The 16,204-nt window shown below is 30.4% G+C and overlaps 1 protein-coding gene and 1 long non-coding RNA gene across 2 annotated transcripts; both read left to right on the plus strand.

Annotated features, from left to right (window-relative positions):
- Positions 1-988: 988 nt before the first annotated feature.
- Positions 989-14,086, plus strand: ZnT49B (solute carrier family 30 member 9). Its single transcript, XM_088189973.1, has 13 exons — positions 989-1,102; positions 2,915-3,385; positions 3,452-3,651; positions 3,716-3,788; positions 3,857-3,983; positions 4,044-4,182; positions 12,811-12,966; positions 13,033-13,144; positions 13,202-13,412; positions 13,481-13,598; positions 13,664-13,738; positions 13,808-13,921; positions 13,991-14,086. Exons 2-13 carry the CDS (start codon positions 2,959-2,961, stop codon positions 14,033-14,035), a joined length of 1,797 nt encoding a protein of 598 aa, XP_088046099.1. The 5' UTR covers positions 989-1,102; positions 2,915-2,958; the 3' UTR covers positions 14,036-14,086.
- LOC148233559 (uncharacterized) lies at positions 6,362-6,929 on the plus strand. Its single transcript, XR_015810418.1, has 2 exons — positions 6,362-6,449; positions 6,522-6,929. It is a non-coding gene; the product is annotated as an uncharacterized LOC148233559 (long non-coding RNA).
- Positions 14,087-16,204: the final 2,118 nt, after the last annotated feature.

Raw genomic sequence — 16,204 nt, forward strand, 5'->3', positions numbered from 1 at the left:
GGATGATATAATTATGGGGTGCTCGGCCATAATAACTTAGTAGTCATAAATAATCATCGTGTCTGTTGAAATAAAAAAATCCATTATACGGGTGTCAACCAGGACAGTCGATTTTACTTTACCATGACAATGGCATCCAATTGCATGACAATAGTACTGTGTGACTTAATCGCTGTTTATTATGATAAGACATATTGTGCATTGTCTATAAAAGCGCTACCAGTTGTATCAACTTTAGAAAAACTTAAAAATACCATTTGTATGTTATTGTTTTGAAAGTCGGTGCTTTAAAAATACTGTGGAATGATCTTTCATCAATAGGATGAATTAAACAGTAGAATTTATAGGATGGGGCCACACAACAGCCCTTGTTACGTCTAGAAAAAAGGGATCTAAGGATAAATGCAGCAGACGGTGCACAAACAGCAAAATATGTCTTTTGATAGAAATGATCGAGCATTAAAAAAATACGTAAAGCACAAGATACACTACGTATTTAATTTGTATTATATAATTTTTCCTTTGATAAATTATGAAACAAAAAAAAAGTTGTTGGTATTATTTAGTTTATAAAGTAAAATTAAAATTAAAACGTTATAATTTAATTTTTATGTTATTAAATATATGTTTTTAAATTTTCTTTACAGTTATAATTAGTTTCTATTCTATTAATACTAATGTTCGATATTACCCCCTATAAGCGGAATAACTCTTAACATTGATTTTAATACGTTTATTTAAACGCAAAGTAATAAAAATATTGTTATTATCATAAAAACAATATTTAATATAAAGAAAATAGAACAGTAAACATATAAATTAAATTAAAATAATAATTTTAAATATTTAAATTTTTAAACAATTTATATTATTTTTTATTTAAAGCTTTTTTGTAATTGTAGCATGCCAGTATTTTATAATAACATTTTTTTATTTTTTGGCTATGGTCGATATTTGTATTGTTAATGGCAGCACCAAAACAAGTGTCAGACGTCGGGGGATATGCCGTGCGAAAGTATCGGCTATCGTTCGGTGACATTTGTAGTGGCATTACTATATTAATTGAATCTGCAACTCCAGTCATATATAGTACAATGTAAAGGTCAGAAATTCTAGTTTAATAATTTACTTTCAGTGTTTTTCGTTAGCGTGTGTGGGCCGCGTAAAAAATCCTTGCACAAACTCTAAACATGCTCTTTGTTACATAAACTAATTTCAACAACGTAAAATTCGCGTCAAAAAAACCAAAATAAAAGCAAAATGGCCTATATCCATAGCTAACGTTTTGGTAAAATGCTAAAAACTCATTTTGAACAATTGAAGCCAAGTACCTAAAGCTTTAGTTTAACACATTATACAATGATATAAAATAAGATGTTCTATATTGAGATAATGCTATTTAACTATGAGTGTTTTATTTATATTATGAAATACTACAGATTTTTTGCTTGATTCCATAAAGATAATCGGTAAGAACAGTTTATATTTATTTCATTACCAACATCACACTATTTACTGAGAAGTACACTCTTAAAAACAGTCGATAATGAAAGAAATGGTTTTAAATCATTGGTACATTGATATATTTGTATGGTGACGTTACTTGCCCGTGGGCTGGAGCTGAGTGTTGCCATAGTGCAACACTTTCTTAGAGCTCTGATTTAAGAGCAATTAGCATCGAGTCATTAAGACAGTAAATGGAAGTATTTTGTCTATAATATAAGGTATAATACATTTCCTAATTAAACTATTTTATAGTTTTAATATTCTAAGCATTTTAAGTGAACGTGTATTGCTACATTAGTGACTTGAGCTTGTTTCAAATCTCACAACAAATATTTAGACTTACTTGTTTAATAGATTTGCCTCTCATCGCCACACAAAAAATAGCAAGATGTCAATTTTTGGTCTAGCAAAGTATTCAAAAATCATGGTTATGAGTTTTTGCCTTTATGTTATAATTATGGACTTTAAAAGTTTAGCAACCAGCCTAAATCAAATCAAATTAAATTGTACAATATGTTACAAGACATAAAATCAATGGTTTTTTATCTTTGTGCGTATGAGCTTAGCAGATGTACTTTCTGGCACAATTAACACTACTACCCAAATCAATTGAATTGCACTAGTTTATACCATGAACTCTTCACCAGTGGAGCTCATGCCAAATTGGCACAGATGAGCCATTACTAGCCCACACCTTGAAGCCTATACTATCAAAGCCAAGCAAAAGTCTTTCCTCTCTTAAGTTATTAGTAATTCAGGTGTCAATATCATAAGAGTTCAGTTTAATCAAAAAGGTTGTTGCCGGCAGTTGAGTACAAAATAGAATAGTAGAAGTAGCAGAGTCATCGCAGAGCTAATATTGATGCTTTTATTCCTCTCCATGTCTCTGGCTAAGTGAATGAGTGTTCAGCTTTTTACATATTTTCCCACTGAAGCTTAGACGACTTATAAAAAAGGCTTATTTAAACCAATTGAGCCTCATTATCAAACTCCATCCCATTGATGAAGCATGAGTATGTCTTCCGGGTGGCCCTCTTTAAACAAGACCATTTTAGTTGTTTCTCAAAAGCCACAATTAATCGCAGATTAGAATAACTTATATGTTGAGCACAATAATGATTATGGTACGGACGATTACAATATATTATTTAGTAGTGACAAGTGGTTACAAAAGTATGATTCATACTTTTGAGGATTCGTTTGTAAAGTTATTTATTTAATTTACGCTCTATGATTTTCCCAGCTATTATAAATACATTTTTTTAAACTTTAATACACGTTTTAGAATCTAATTTGGTATGAAAATTAACTAGTACTGTATATATATATATATATATATTATTTTTTACTCATTTTTGTTTTCTTAAGCCTTATATTATATATATAATAATGTTTTGTAATGTTTCAGATCTGCGAACGAAGGTGTAGCTTTGTAACTATCACATTTTTAAAATGTTACCGAGGTCCGGCGCGTTCTTCCGATATTTTGGATGCAACGCAACAAAAGCGAATCGCTTCGAACACAAGTTCCTATTGCACATTGTTGGAGCGAAACACAATCTCTCGTTTTCTTCGTACAAGGCCTGCAAAAATACTCTGCTACAGAACAAATTTTTCAAAGGAAACGTGTGCTTAACTTCTTTGTATAGAAATTCGTCAACTGATCCAAAAAATGAAAATGACGCATTGGCGAAAGTCAAACCTGTCGATGATAAAATCATCGACGGCAAAATACCCAAAGAGAAGTCTAAAGAGGTCGAGATCACTACAAAGGGTAAAAAATTGGTAATCAAGGCCATTACCGATAAAGATTCGATAATAACCGATATAACAATAAAGAAAGTCGAAGTTGTACCGAATACGGTAGAAAAACCGAAAGGTATGTATTTACTAATATAATATATAGACTCAATCTGATTTATAACAAATCTATATATAATTACAGTCGTGAAACGGATTCGTGTCGATCTAACGGCATCTTCTTTAGAACGGAACTTCATCACTCCAGTACGAGCAATGTCAGATTTTCTTTTAAAACCGGCCGATTTAGAAACTTTACCAAAGACAAAGCGTAGATCGCCATACGAGCTAGAGCCTCCGATAACAGTTTATTGGCGTAGAGACGTGGAGGCCAAAGCTAACGAAGTAATATAAAAATATTTAGACATTATTCATTGTTCAATGTATATTTTCGATAAATTATTTATAGGTATGGGGTACTAGAGAAAATTTAAAGAAAGAATTGTTAAGAAAAGAAATTGAACTCAAGCGCTATCAGCAAAGTAAATTTATATATTCACTTTTGTAGATGATCATGTTGTATAAATTAAATCTGTTTATTGTTATATAGATGTATTTACGGTTAAAAAGCGACTCAGGGACTTTCGACGAGAAATGGGGAATTCGACGACGAACGTCGAGTCCGAGACTGGTTTGAGAGGTCGTTCAGGAAGAGTCGTTTTAACCGCTGTTATTATGTAAGGAAAATCGTTTATAATCAGATTTATTTTATTTTGATAAAATGTGTTTTATTGCAGTAACGGAAGCAATTTTGTGTTCAAATTGTGCGCGTGGTTGTACACTGGATCTCACAGCATGTTCTCCGAAAGTATCCACTCGTTGGCCGATACAATAAATCAGTTGATATTGGCGTACGGAATACACAAATCTGGACAGGTAACTGCTTATCTATTTGTGTTTGATTAATGAAAAAATTAGGAAATGTCAAACGTTTACCATATCAGCATATATGGCTTACATCAAAATATGTATTTAGACATGTCAGAGTTTAACAGAAATAGTAAATTAGTTTACCTAGTAATCTTGATTGATCATGTAAGATTAGGTTTTAAAAACCAAATGTTTTTGTGTTTCAAAAAATAAGCCAAAATTCCATCTGCTTATAAAAATTAACAAGAAACCATTATGTTGGTTGTCAAAATTCAAAAGGATTGAAAAAGTTATTCTAAATAGTATTTTGCTTTTTAAAAATATACCAGACAAACTTTTTTTTTATTGAATCCACTGCGGTCCAATTTCTTTAACATTTACGCGTCTAAGCGGGGTTAATTTGTACCCAAAGTTTTTATTTGGTGAATCATTTGTAATATACTAATGATATATATTTGATATTTATGGTAATCTACAATGAATGGAATGCAAAATAAACAATGAAAGATAAAAATAATATCATACAGGCCCAAAAACGTATACATATATACCCATACCTCGCTTTACGGCCTAGATACGTTCCACGAAACTTGGCCGCAAAGCGAAAAGCCGTATAAGGAATCAATTATTCTAATACAAATTCAATGGGATCGGTTCCGAATTTGTTAAATATATAACGTGGTTTATCATTTAAAATGCATTTTATCTTTTTATTTCATTTAAATCAAAAATACATACATAACAAGTACATACATTTGTACATAAAATAATAACAGACTCCAAAAACCAACAATAATTTATAAACAAAAATGAAACAACTTCATGTTACATAAAATATGTGTATGTATACATACATAATTTATTTTAAAATGGCTTTAATCTGAAGACGATGAAGAAATGGTAACCTGCAGATCACTGTCGTCATCATTTTTCGCTGGTAAGGATGGACCTGGCTTAAAAAAATTGTCCAACGTTGTTTGTCTTGCCTTCTTGTCTATTTCGTTCTTCAGTGATTTATAACAGCTAATGGCTGAGTTAATTCCTCTAGAAACTTTAGCACTACGTTCGACGTCAGGATCGTTTTCAAGGAGGATGTTTATTCCTTGTTCGAAATAGGAAAAAGCTTTCGACAAATTTTTTGATGTTAGCTGTTTGAATACAACAGGCTCTGTCTCTTCATCAAATGCCGGTTCTGCTTGCAACTGAATGAGTTCCTCATATGAAAGGGGTTCCCTATCAGCTTCAAGTAGATCAAGCACATCACGTTCGTTCAAACCTTCAAAGCCGAGATCATGTGCTAGATCCAAAATGTTTTGCCTAATTTCAGGAAGGCAATTAACTTCTGCATCAGTACTTTTTACACATTCTGGCCATATTTTTTTCCAAACATGGTTCGTTGTTGTTAATTTTAATTCCTTCCATGATTCACTGATGCTGTCAACAGCATCCTTGATGTTATAGTTTTTCCAAAATGTTTTAATTGAAGATTTAACATCAGTTTCCCTTATAAGTTGTCGAAAGTTCGGCATAGGTAATATGCCATAAAAGTGGCTATTGCACCCTGATCCATTGGTTGGATCAGAGCTGTTGTATTTTTCGGAAGGTACTCAATCATGACATCTTCAGATAGTTCGGATAAATTAGTAGGATGCCCTGGTGCATTATCCAAAATTATCAAAGCCTTGTTGCTTAAGTTATTGTCTCGCAAATATTTTTTCACTTCTGTGCAAAAGTGATTTTTGAACCAATCCTTAAAAGTAGTTTTAGTCATCCAACCTTTCTTGTTGGATCTCCATATGACAGGTAATTGATTTTTATTTGGTCCTTTAAGAGGCCTTGGATTTTCAGACAAATATATTAAAAGTGGTTTTCGCTTAAAATCACCTGCGGCATTTGCACTAAGTAGCAAAGTTAATCGTTCTTTAGACACCTTAAAAATTAAATCTATTTTTAATTTTTTTTTAAAATCGACATCGAAAAAAAGTTTTTTTTAAAAATCGACATCGAAAAAAAGAAGAGGGCCGTTATAGCAAAATGCTGTATAAAGAGTGGCCGTATAGCGAGGTATAGGTGTACATGCATTAGTAAATGCTGAAGATCACGTGCGCGAGAACATGTGGAAGATGCGTGCGCAGCCAAACGGCGGAGGGTCACATGTTTAGTTCAGTTGTGAGTTACCGTTCGTTGGTGTTGGTCGTTCTCGTTAGTGTTTTTGCGTAATTTCTGCCTGACAGTGGAAATATTCACGTGTAATTTAACACATCAGCAAATATGTAATAAAATAATTAAAGGAATTTTATCATTTATTTACTATATATTTTTTTCTAAACAATTTTATATTTCAGTCCTTTTAATTATGGATGAATATGAAGATTTGCTCAATTCATCGGAAGAAGAGATTGATAGTGATGAAAATAACGAATTAAACTTTGAAAACCTGAACCTTGTTAATATTTCGGATATTGAAGACAACGTGGAAATTGACGAAGATTATGATGATAACATATCGCTTGTTCATGAAGAATGCGACGTAGAAAATATTGAAGAAAGTGATGAAATTTTCCATACGTCAAAATCTGGATTCGTGTGGAACTCAAATCACAATTCAAAGGCGCAATGCCCATAACATTGTAAATGCACCATCGAGTCGTTTGTTAAATGGCAGTCAAGAAATCAATTCGATGCGAGAAACATTTTTTCTATATATAACCGAAGAAATGGCTAATCAAATTTGCAGCGAAATAAAAGAAAAATAATTTGATAGAAGAAAATAATATATGAAATGTATGCATTTATTGCCATCCTCTTAGCATCTGGAAGAAACCGCGGAAGAAGAATGAATGTAAATGAATTGTGGAGTACAAATACTCTTTTGATTTAACTTTTTTAGTGCTGTTATGTCACGAGATAGATTCCAGTATATATTTATACACATTCGATTTGATGATCATGATACCAGAGCCCAACGATTCGCTGAAAGCGGTGACAAACTGAAGCATGAATTTTCAAAGGCATGCGTAAATAATTTTTCTCCTGGCGCAAATATAACTATTGATGAAAGATTGGCAACGTTCAGAGGAAATTCCCCTTTTCGGGTATACATGAAAACAAAACCAGGAAGATACCGTATAAAAATACGGATTGCTGCAGATTTCTCTACAGCTTATGTCTTAAATCTCCAAATATATACTGGGATGCTAAACAATGTAAGAGGTAAATCAAGGAAAACGAATAGTGACACAATTATTAGAACCCTATTTTGGTCCATGGAGGGGCATTACTACAGACAATTTTTTTACCTCAATTCCTCTAGCTGAGTTGATGTTTGCGAATAAATTAACAATTACAGGAACTTTACGAAAAAATAAAAGGGAAGTTCCAAAAGAATTTTTAAATAATGCAACTAAAGAACGCTACTCAAGTTGATTCGGTTTCACAAACACGATAACATTATTGTCATATGTCCCTAAAGTTAAAAAATGAGTATTGTTGCTCTCAACTCAGTTCAACGATGTAGGAATTGAACGCGACGTAAAAAATAAATAGCCATTATAATAAAACAAAGGGAGCCATCGATACCGGTGATAAAATGACGCAAGAATATTTGTGTTTTAGGGCTATGAGGTGATGGCCGTTTCAAATGTTTATGGAACTTCTAGATATAGCAGCTCTAAATGCATACATTGTTTGGACTCAAATGTATCCAGAATGGAGAGCAAATGACCGCCATAAAACATTTATCAGACAATTAAGCTTTGAATTGTCTAAACCTAATGTACTTACACGAAAAATAAGAACAAAGCAATCATATGTGCAATGGATACATTTTTCACTGTTACTGATATCGATTCAGCTCCCGTAGAAGTTTTAGAAGGCACGAGCACTACAAATTTTCAATTCAGCACGGGCATAGAAAAATCAACCAGATGTGCCTTTTGTCCAAGAACTCGCGATAGGAAAACTCGAATATTTTGCTATAAATGCAAAAGAGCAGTGCTTATAGCGTAAATCAATTATCTTGTGAGAATGCCAAAAAACTAGCAGAATAATTTATAATTATATTTAGTATATGTACATTATATTTACTTTATAGTTGAATTTGATTTATAAATGTTTATATTTTTACTCGATAAATAGTTTTAATTTGTAACTAAAAGTTTCGAAATAAAACATATTGTTTTATTTTGCGTAGTAACTTGTTGAACGCTTGCTGACTGACCTTGTTGTTTCCGGCCGGGCGCGTGTGATTCAGATTGCATCTGCATCTTTCTCTCAAAGTACGCTCGGAGAGAATTATTTATAATAGATTTGATGGCAATAAAATTAATAATTTAATTAATTTTACTTTTATGTTAACTTACTCAATTTGAAACTGGGGTAATTTCATACCCCATGCCGGCACTCGATCCCATTTTCGATGCATCGGTACTCGAAGGTATAACATAAAAATTAAGCTTCTTACCTATTATTAACACTTGGCCGACGGGTCGATTTTTCCCCCCCCCCCCGCATGATCTGTGAAATCGGGTTGTTTCGCAACACAAATTTATAACAAAATGATATGATAACCTTTGAATTAAACGGAATTAAAATACAAAAATTAATTAAATGTTCTGCATTGTATTGGTTCATATGTTAAAATTATTTTATCAGTGGCTTTCAATCTGTGGGTTGCATAAAATAATAATTAATATCATAAAATTTGCTTTATTCTACTTTATTATATCTCTAGTTTAAAAAAATAGATAATAATTAATTATGTGGATAAAATGAACTATGTGAATTATCATATATAAATTATATTTCGGTCTTTCATGTGTTAAAAATTTTAGGTTTATAGTTCTGTCAGCTTTAAAAATAATTTACGATCTAGTTTAATTATCATCTCTTGTTTATACAAAGATCACTTTGATTGTCCCTCACATGGGAAGTCAGTCAGGGCAATAAAATATTTTTTTTGTAAATATTTTTTTTCTTAAAGTACAAACATTAAATCATAGATGGCAGCACAAACCGCTTTAGTTTTTGCCAGTAGATACTACTGGACCTGTCGTTAAAAGTCAGAAATCATTAAAGGTAGTCACTACCCATCCCATCGCCTAACATCAGAGGAGGAAGCCGGTAGATATTACCCGGCCCGTTGGTTAAGTGTTAATGTATCATTTATTTAGGGAATACTCTACATTGTGTTTTAAAAATACGATAACTATAATATCTTTACCGATATTAATATGGATTTCTGATATGAGATTATTGGTCAAAATATATTCAAACCGAATTTTGGTCAATAGAAGGGCGCAAAAACTACTATCACTTCTCAGAAGTCAAAAATTTACGTCAAAAGCAATACAACCGTGCCGACGTAACAGCTTAAAAAAACTATGTCTCTCATAATTGTATTGCTTTTAGAAATCTTATATCAAATCTTTGAAAATATCTATTATTATAAATTTGTTTTATTCCAACTTTTATTGTTGAAGGGCCTGCTGCTTGGCTTACTCCAATTAATACTATCAAAATAATCAGTAAACTCTTCTTTACAATTTCGATGAAACTAAAATCATAGACAAAGTAAGCTTAATCTTAAACTTGGTGATATTATTTATGTAATAAAATAGGCATTAAATTTTAACTGACTAAATATAAAATAGAATCGATTTGACCGTAAAATACGTCAATTATATACACATTATAAAATATGCATTAACTTGCTCCATTAAACTGTGCCATATTTATAAATTTGTCTAATATTAGCATCAATTTTTTTAATATAATTAAATTTATTTAATAGTAGGTATATCCATAATCAACGAATTTTAATAGATCTTCCACATCAAAATTAATATTCTTACAGAATAACAATTATTTTGACTGTGTCCTGTTAGCTTTTTTTCGAACTATTTGAGTGGACGCTGTCCCTAGATGATAATGAGAGTTGGTAGTGTACTATTTCTACATATGTAATATCAATTGTAAAAAGAGTCATCTTATCCTATTGCGTCGTAATGCAATGAATCATCGCCTTTTTGGGGCACGTGAATTTTTTTATGAAATGTATTAATCATAATTATTTATTTCATCAAAAAATAATATTTTAAGTTACACTCCTTGAACAGAAATAAATTTCCGGGTCAAAACTGTTTGGAGTAAACATAAAATCAATCTAATCAAAAGAAATCAAAACATCCGCGGTTTATAGCACATCAATCAACATAGTTTTCCCATCTGCAATTCTGTATTTTATTGCTTGATTGAAAAGTAAAAACGTTATGGTATATGTAGATAAATAAGATAACACATTAATCAAAGAACTTCCAAGAAATAGAATCCATTAAATTACGAACATTTTTACCGGGTGTTTGTTATTTTGATATTTTCTCACCATTTGTAAAACTGAAATGATTCACCCTATTAAGAAACCAGGGAAAAAAGGTTCAATTTGAATAAATTATCGCCCTATTAGTTTATTGTTGTCATTAAGTAAAATATTTAAAAAAAAACATTAGTCCACTTAAATGAATCTGAGGACTAAATCATGAACGAATAAATATGTTTTTTCATTCTTAATACTTTGTGTAAGTTGATAAATGGTTGCAATGGTAACAAACTAGTACCTTATAATTTATTAATATGTATGTTTAAATGCTTCTATAAATTTTTGTATAAACGATTTATAAAAAAAATCAAATCAAATTTTTTGATTTCTGATATCTTAAGATGTTATGCTATGTCATTTTCTATTGATAAAATTGATAATGAATTTAGGCATGAAAATATGTTTTTATATGTTTGAGCTTTCTAAAACTGGGTTCACATGAAGCAACTGTTATTGGAATAGTTAATAAAATTATTTAAGCTATCCATAAATTAGGCAAAACATTTTTGATTCGATAAATTTAATACTTCTATTGGTGTGCTATTATTCTCAAAAAATAATGTGTTCAATGATTTAATTTCAGCATACAAATACGCCACTTACATCAGAATTATCTCCATCTTTCAGAATTAATTTTAAATTTGAACAAAGAGTTTCAAGATTATTTCGGAAATATTCTTTATATCAAACAATAAATCTAAATTTTTCTAAAATCCTTCAGTCGGTTAAAATCGTTCTTTAAAAGAGACTAATATGTTATCTAATATTACATTAAATACTTTGTTTTTTATAATTGTCTGGACTAATCCTAATATTGTCTAAAGATTCGTAATTAGACATTCGTTTTTTACGACTTATTATTTTTTCTAATATAAGATTAGTTCTTTATCTAATACTAAAGTAGAGTAGCACAATACCAGCTGGCAAAAACACATTTGAAGTTGATGAATTTGCAAAAAATCAATATCAAGCAAGCAGGGGGTCTACCCAAAACCGAAAAACATGGCAAGTGGTCTACGAGACAAAAAAGTTTAGGGACCTCTGATCTAGAGTGATTATTTAAAAAGTTACAGCGATTTTAATGGCCGTGTTCATTTACGGAATTTTTAACGTAGTGGTGTCTATTTACATCCAGAGCTCACTTTTCCTTGTCTCATTATATATAATAGGATGCCCTTTTGTTTATCCACCATGTATTTTAAAAACAACCCCAAATTCCTTCTTATCAGTCAACGAAAGAATATAAAAGTCATCAATAAATTAGTATTTTTGTTAAATTATTCTGATCGGTATTTTCTCTTAAGTTGTCTGCAGTTAAATAAAACTAAATATGGATAAATGGAATTTAATTTTTTTAGTAAATTAAAATAATAACAAAAAAAATGTTTTTTTATTGCAATTTATTGCTTTATCATTCCTCTCTTACATTTATAGCTCACATAAAATATCAGCTGGGTGACAGTGTGGAGGAGGGCCCGCATTTAGGGCTAGTACTTGGCTTATTGCGAATACAAAAATGATCAGTAAATTCTTCATCATGATTAGAAAGAAATTTACAATTTCGTTAGAACTGCAACAATAGATGAAATAAATTTGAATACATGTTATATTCAGCACCGTTATATATATATACTGTAATAGCCGTTAAACTTTATCTGAAAATCTATGAAACAGAATCGATTTGACCGTTCAATATGTTGATTTATAAAATATACATAATGTTTCTTATTTATAAATTTACAAAATAACACATTATTAAAATATAATTTATTCATAAAACACAATTTAATTTAAAATGGTGCTCCAAAATAATTATTGTTGTATTTTATGAAAACAGACTGATTATAACAATGGTTGACCAGTGGTATAAGTCGATGTTTAATACATCTAGGTGTGTATCTTATATGAACCACTAGGCTTCAATTTACAATTTATATCGTTTGTAAGAAATCGGAATTAGTAATTATTATATAATTTTAATTTCGATCGATTATCACTGATTAAGTTAATCTAATTTTTTCTGGTCTTATGAATGAATATTGTGATGAATAAAAATCAAATCTATTGTGACGTCTATCGTAATGATAAAATGTCACTGATTTACAGAATTTGCTTTCAATCTTTGTAGTTGTCGATTGTATTATATTAACCTTTGTTGTGACGCATTGGGCTTATGCCTATCATGTTGCAACAGAAGATTTACAATAATAAATAAATAAATATCTATAACTGAATATTTTTTTTATAAATTTATGTAGATTGCCGATACCAATCATCCATATGGTTACACCAATATGCGATATGTTGCATCACTGATCTCCGGAGTGGGAATATTCTGCGTAGGCACTGGTCTTTCATACTATCACGGCTTTATGGGTCTCATGAATCCACAACCAATGGACTCTTTTTATTGGGTATTATATAGTCTCTTTTTAAATATATCATATTTAATACATATTTACAACAAAAGTGTTTTATAGGCATATTTTATACTCGGCGGTGCTATTGTTTCTGAAGGTGCTACTTTGGTAGTCGCTATTAACGCTATCAAGAAGGGCGCTAAAGAAGCTGACATGCCTTTCAAGGAATACGGTAAATATTTTTATTTATTATTAATAGATAATTTATAAATTGAGTAATTTTTTGTAGTATTAAGAGGTTCCGATCCGTCCGTAAATGTGGTCTTGCTTGAAGACACAGCAGCCGTCGGTGGAGTGATCGTGGCTGCTGGTTTTATGGGATTATCTTCGTGGACAGGCAATCCACAATGGGACGCCTGCGGTAGTCTATTTGTTGGCAGTATTCTCGGTTGTGTAGCGTCGTTTATTATCTTAACAAATGTCGGTGCTTTAGTCGGAAGGTTTGTATATTGATCTAAAAGTATATGATTCAAAACTGTAATGTTATATTTTTAATAAATAATTGTAGATCTATTCCTCAAGAGCATTTAGATAGAATTAATGCCGATTTAGAAACAGATGTGATGGTCAGAGCGATACATGACGTTAAAGGAATAGATATGGGAAGTAATTTGGTTAGGTATAAGGTAATACAATCAATTTCTAATTGAATATATTTTAATCATAATTTTAATGACATTTTATTTTACAGGCTGAGCTTGATTTTGACGGTCGCGAGTTGACGAGGGCCTATTTAGATAAATTAGATCTTAACTCTCTTCTAGTGGTTAGTGTATTATTCTAAAAATAAAAATAATAATTAATTGGATCAGATTTGACAGTAGTATAATTTCAGGAAGTAACTAAACTGCAAACGTTAGATGAACTTGAAGGGTTCATGCTGAAGCACGGCGAAAACATTGTAGATATGATGGGCGGTGAAATTGATAGAATTGAGTTAAAACTGAGGGTTTGTATTTCTATCATATCGATATATTCTTAAATTGAGAAATTTTATTAATATATTTATTTATTACAGAAACGTTTCCCGTATTTGAGGCATTGTGATTTAGAAATTTTGTAAATAAATCTGTTGTTTATTATTATTTATTTCCATAATATATATTTCCATTGATATCAGTGTAATTAATAACGGAACCCCTATAAAATGATTTTGAATACTTTTACGTTATCAGGGGTACGAATAAACTGGTTAGTATTACTTTTGTTAAAATTAATTTAGTTGTACTATTTTTTTATTATATATAGATTAATCAAATTGACAATAGTGATATATTAACTATCACATTATAAATTAAAAAATAATATATATTACTGAAGTTTTATATATAGTTTTTATTTAATATAATCTAAAATACTAGAAAAAAATGATGTTATAAACAAACTCCAACATATATATTTGAAAACCATGTATTTTATCAATAATATAAATGATTAAACTCAGATGTATTTAAAAAAAATGTAAAATGAGATAAGTATTTGCATAGAAAATATCATTTTGTATAAAAATATTTTTTTAAATTTCATATAATTGACAATAAACTATATCTTATTATTTTTAAATCCATTAAGATCAAATTTTATATTGGTATTATACACAGCTTTTAGATCTCATCTAACAATAGCATATTTAATTATTATGTGATGTTCGTATATTATGGTATATAGACATGTATAAAAGTTAATTTTATATCTGTGATTTAAATCTTTAGTTAGTTTATGCCTTGCTATATTTGTTGCAATAAAAGTTGAATAAAAAAATTGTATTTTTCATCCATCTTGATTCAGATTGACTATTTAATATAATAGATAATAAATCCTAATTTCCAGGAGCATCCATTGCGACTAGTCTTAAATAAGATAATTAATATAAAATAAAAACATACTTGACTTTTAATTTTCTATATACATATTCAACAGGCACTTTAAATGAACGGTCTACGTGTGTGAATATGTAAAATTTCGCGTAACAACAGTTAAATATGCAAATTTGAATGCAACTGCATAACAATACTGTTGCTTTTAATTATACATACTCTAATTAACTTGGAATTGTAAAATGTTATGTAGAAATTGCATTTACTTACTCGCAAACGTATGTTATGTTTGTCTGTCTTTATAAAACTCACTAGTTTGAATTATTTAAATTACAATAATAGTATACAGACACAGTAATAGACTTTCCAAACCATTTCATTATTTAATTTAAGATATTTATAAGTATCTACAACTAAAAGTCTCATAAATCAATATCTCTAATTCAAGTGATGATTCCAGTTTCAGTACATTTTACTTAATAAATAATCTGACTAAGTAGATAACCATAGAACTAACTAACGCTCAAGGTTGGTTATCTATTATGTTGTAAAGGATTTCCGATTGACTAAAATTGTGCAATTGTGTTTAATTCTAAAGACGTTGTACACGTATATTATTAAGACAAGCCCAGGATATGCTTATTCTTAACATCTCATGGATTACTTGCGATTTGCCTTTTCGCTTCAAGCTGCTTTAATTCAGTGAATAAGTTATAAGGACAGGCGCTCAATGAAATTTTACTTATCATATTAATGTTTCTCTCATGTGTATGGTTATGTAAAATTAAAAGTTAATACTAAAAATTCAGATTTAGTTATTGTCGGCGTGTCGATTTGGTGTGAGCTTCACGAGTGGCGAGCTCAGGGTCGAACTCGAGTGTATTTTATAAGTGATTTGTAAGAAATGAGTAGTAAGTTAGTTATTCTCCATCAGCGTCTTTCCAATTTATATATTATTAGAGAAATAGGAGAAGATAAATAATTCTTCCTTTAGCCTTCGCCCATTTTGATTGACATTTTCTCTCGTGCTTTTGTTTGGTAAATCCTTATGTAGGATCCCTTGCAGATTCTTGATACTAATTTGCTCTTACAGAACTACCAGAATTTATTGCGATTATTGAATGTCAGTATGTGGTTATATCGGCCGGCGGAAAATTTCTCCGTACACCGACCGATCAAAATCGGCTTTATGAAAACAGAACGAAAATATTGCGCAAAACCGTCAGTAGTACCATTTTGTGAACCGTCCAATGTTTTATCGTCGAAGTTTATCACTTTCGGCGTCGACTGAGTAGCGCGTTTAGTGTTAATGAATTTCCAGAACACTTTGGAGTCATTAATTATTTTTTTTGGCAACTTTTGTAATAATTGCGATGACAGGAATTTATCAAACACTTAACGCGCTCTTCTCGAGA

This window comes from Plectrocnemia conspersa, unplaced genomic scaffold, assembly GCF_051122295.1.
Source record: "Plectrocnemia conspersa isolate PC_06_02 unplaced genomic scaffold, ASM5112229v1 ptg000008l, whole genome shotgun sequence".
NCBI lineage: Eukaryota > Metazoa > Arthropoda > Insecta > Trichoptera > Polycentropodidae > Plectrocnemia > Plectrocnemia conspersa.

Excerpts from the sequence above, each read along its gene's own strand:
- ZnT49B (XM_088189973.1), top strand. The coding sequence starts at position 2,959 with ATGTTACCGAGGTCCGGCGCGTTCTTCCGATATTTTGGATGCAACGCA. Across the intron at positions 3,984-4,043 it reads GTTTTAACCGCTGTTATTAT|TAACGGAAGCAATTTTGTGT; the intron begins GTAAGGAAAATC and ends GTTTTATTGCAG. Across the intron at positions 13,413-13,480 it reads GTCGGTGCTTTAGTCGGAAG|ATCTATTCCTCAAGAGCATT; the intron begins GTTTGTATATTG and ends AAATAATTGTAG.